Source organism: Halyomorpha halys, unplaced genomic scaffold, assembly GCF_000696795.3.
Source record: "Halyomorpha halys isolate HHAL.00 unplaced genomic scaffold, Hhal_1.1 Scaffold86.1, whole genome shotgun sequence".
Lineage (NCBI taxonomy): Eukaryota > Metazoa > Arthropoda > Insecta > Hemiptera > Pentatomidae > Halyomorpha > Halyomorpha halys.
Window position 1 is genome coordinate 551,622 of NW_027115494.1, and position 2,726 is coordinate 554,347.

Here is a 2,726-nt window from a genome sequence, read left to right on the forward strand (position 1 = left end):
AGGGATGGAAGGACAGACAGATTTGGAGATCGTCTGCGTATAGGTGGTACTGTGCGTGGTGAATGGAATTAGGAAGATCATTGATATAAAATTAATAATATGCAATATAATATGTGATATATAAAATATGCATAAAATTAATATGTGCAGAAGATGGCTGCAGACAGAAGTTGAGAACACAAATATGTGATACCACCGTTTAGACCTGAAATTCAGGCCTTTTTCAGGGCAAATTATAAACCAAATAAAAATAAATACCTCACAAGAAGTAAAAGATAATAACAAAATGTATTACAAATATAAAAGAAGACAAAAAAGCATGAAAATCAGACTAGTTCATGCATTTATGTTATAAAAAATTAAAATCATAGGGCCGCTCATAGCTCAGTTTGTTAGGCGCATTCTTACCAGCCTGAGATCTGCTGCCAGTGTCGGTTCGAACCGGCCTTGTACGCCGTTAACCTTTTTCATTGAGTGGTGGTCCTAAAAAATGAAAAACTTGACCCCCAACCATAGTTAGGCAGTATAGGACTCTGCCTATAGGACCAAACCATGGTTGGGGGTCAAAGTTCTTCATTTTGTGGGACCGCCACTCAATTAATCTTTTATTATCTACGTATCAGTAATAGCCTAATTTTCATATTTTAAGAAATTATTTAAATGTTAAAATGTGTAATAATAAAAATAACTTCCTACAAAATAGGGAAAAAAAATGTTTTTGTTTTTTTTCAGATAAAGCTATTCAGATTCTATTTTTGCTTCCCCTAAAAACTTTTAATTAAAGATTTTACAAAAAAAAAAAAAACTACTTTACCTAGTTCATTTCGTAACTGCAGTCTGTTTGAATTGTTTCAATGGTGTTAATAGGTATCTTACCCAGGTTAATTTTTTTTTTTAAATATGTTTCTCTCTCAAAAAAAGTTGTTTGCCTACTATATAGAAGCCGAATTTTGATTTTTGTGATATGGTATGCATATTAGCTCATTTAATACAATTGACAATATTTTTTGTTATTTTACAACCGAAAACAAATAGCATATTACCCACATATTCCAAAAAAAAAAGAACAGTGCAGTGGGACATAGTATTTTTTTATGTAGAAACAATTTTGATATTCGTTCTCCGGAACTCAAAAAACTCCTAGATAATAATTTTCATAGTAATCAAAAAATAAATTTTTTTTGCTCACAATTTTTGAATTGCTGGGGGGGGGGGGCTTCCATTTTTTTTAAAAAATTGCACTTCAACTTGAACCACCTAAACTACACCTAAACAAACACAATAGTAAACGCTACACCTTCATAAACAAATTAGAACCTGAGTTTCAAAAGAACCGTTTTGCAGTATCGATTTTTCCCATTTTTTCAATTTCCTCCAAAACGGCTCTTTATTTTATTGATTTATTTCTTTTCTTTTTTTTTTATTGATTTATTGAGTGTTAAGAGTTCTATTAGGGCTAAATTTGAATCTCATTAAATGGACCATAAAGTAGTTTATAAAGATTATTTTAGGCCGCCCATAGCTCAGTGGTTAAGACACAGACTTACCAATTTGATGTTTATTGGGGGTGCCGGTTCGAATCCGGCATGGGACGTTGACTTTTTTCATTGAGTAGCGGGCCCACAAAATGAAGAACTTTGACCCCAACCATGGTTAGGCAAGGGAGTCTTGGCCGGAACAGAAAAAAAAAAAGATTATTTTCTAAAAATAGTAGTTTTCATGATATTTGCCAAAATAAATTTACAAAATATTTTTTCTCTCGTATTCTATGAAAAAAATATTGGTCTAAAAATCCTGTATCTCGATAAATATTGATCGTAACGAGTTTTATTAGTGCTCAATTTGAAACAGATAAACTGAAAACTTTTTGAAAAGTTCGATAATTTTTTTTGAACCCTCTTATTCAGAGAGATGATTATTTCCCCAAGGAAATATTCTCCTGAACATATTCATCCGCCAGACTGTGTTGGATTTCCAGTTTGCAGACTTGACAGACACTCTTCCAGACCCGGAGGACCCCCACAGACGGTGGTAGGGGAAGAGCTGACGTCACTGGAAGCCAATATAAGCCAACCGCACTGTAGCGGGTCCATCAGTTTAAGATGTTTCTCGTTGCTTGTATCTCCATCTTCGTCGTCTTCGCGGCAGGCCAGCTACGTATGTATCGCTGTATATAAAAGTTTATAAAATTGTAAACATTTATTTATTTATATGATTTAAACTATGTCCATTGTCAACCTAAACATTTTTGCATGTACCCTACTTTCCTTTTCCTTATTAATGGAGGGTGCGAAAAAAAAAAAAAAAAAAAATGGGATCTGACGGCATCTTTCATCTCTCTAAAATCGACTTACTGAAAGAATCGCTTTATAGTATAGATTTTTTACATTTTTTTCAATTCTCTCCAAAAGGCTCTTTATTTTATTGATTTATTTCTTTTATTTTTTTTTATTGATTTATTGAATGTTAAGAGTTCTATTAGGGCTAAATTTGAATCTCGTTAAATGGACCATAATGTAGTTTATAAAGATTATTTTGGGCCGCCCATAGCTCAGTGGTTAAGACACAGACTTACCAATTTGATGTTTATTGGGGGTGCCGGTTTGAATCCGGCATGGGACGTTGACTTTTTTCATTGAGTGGCGGTCCCACAAAATGAAGAACTTTGACCCCCCCAACCATGGTTAGGCAGAATAGGACTCCAATGGGAGTCTTGGCCGGAACAG

The 2,726-nt window shown here is 33.8% G+C and overlaps 1 protein-coding gene across 1 annotated transcript in view; it reads left to right on the forward strand.

The window, feature by feature from the left end:
* The first annotated feature begins 2,055 nt into the window (after nt 1-2,055).
* Nucleotides 2,056-2,726, forward strand: part of LOC106677085 (uncharacterized) — a 62,596-nt gene continuing 61,925 nt past the window's right edge. Inside the window, exon 1 of the mRNA XM_014414777.3 lies at nt 2,056-2,157. Within this exon, the coding sequence (XP_014270263.1) occupies nt 2,103-2,157 (55 nt within the window). The 5' untranslated portion in view covers nt 2,056-2,102. The remainder of the gene's footprint in view (nt 2,158-2,726) is intronic.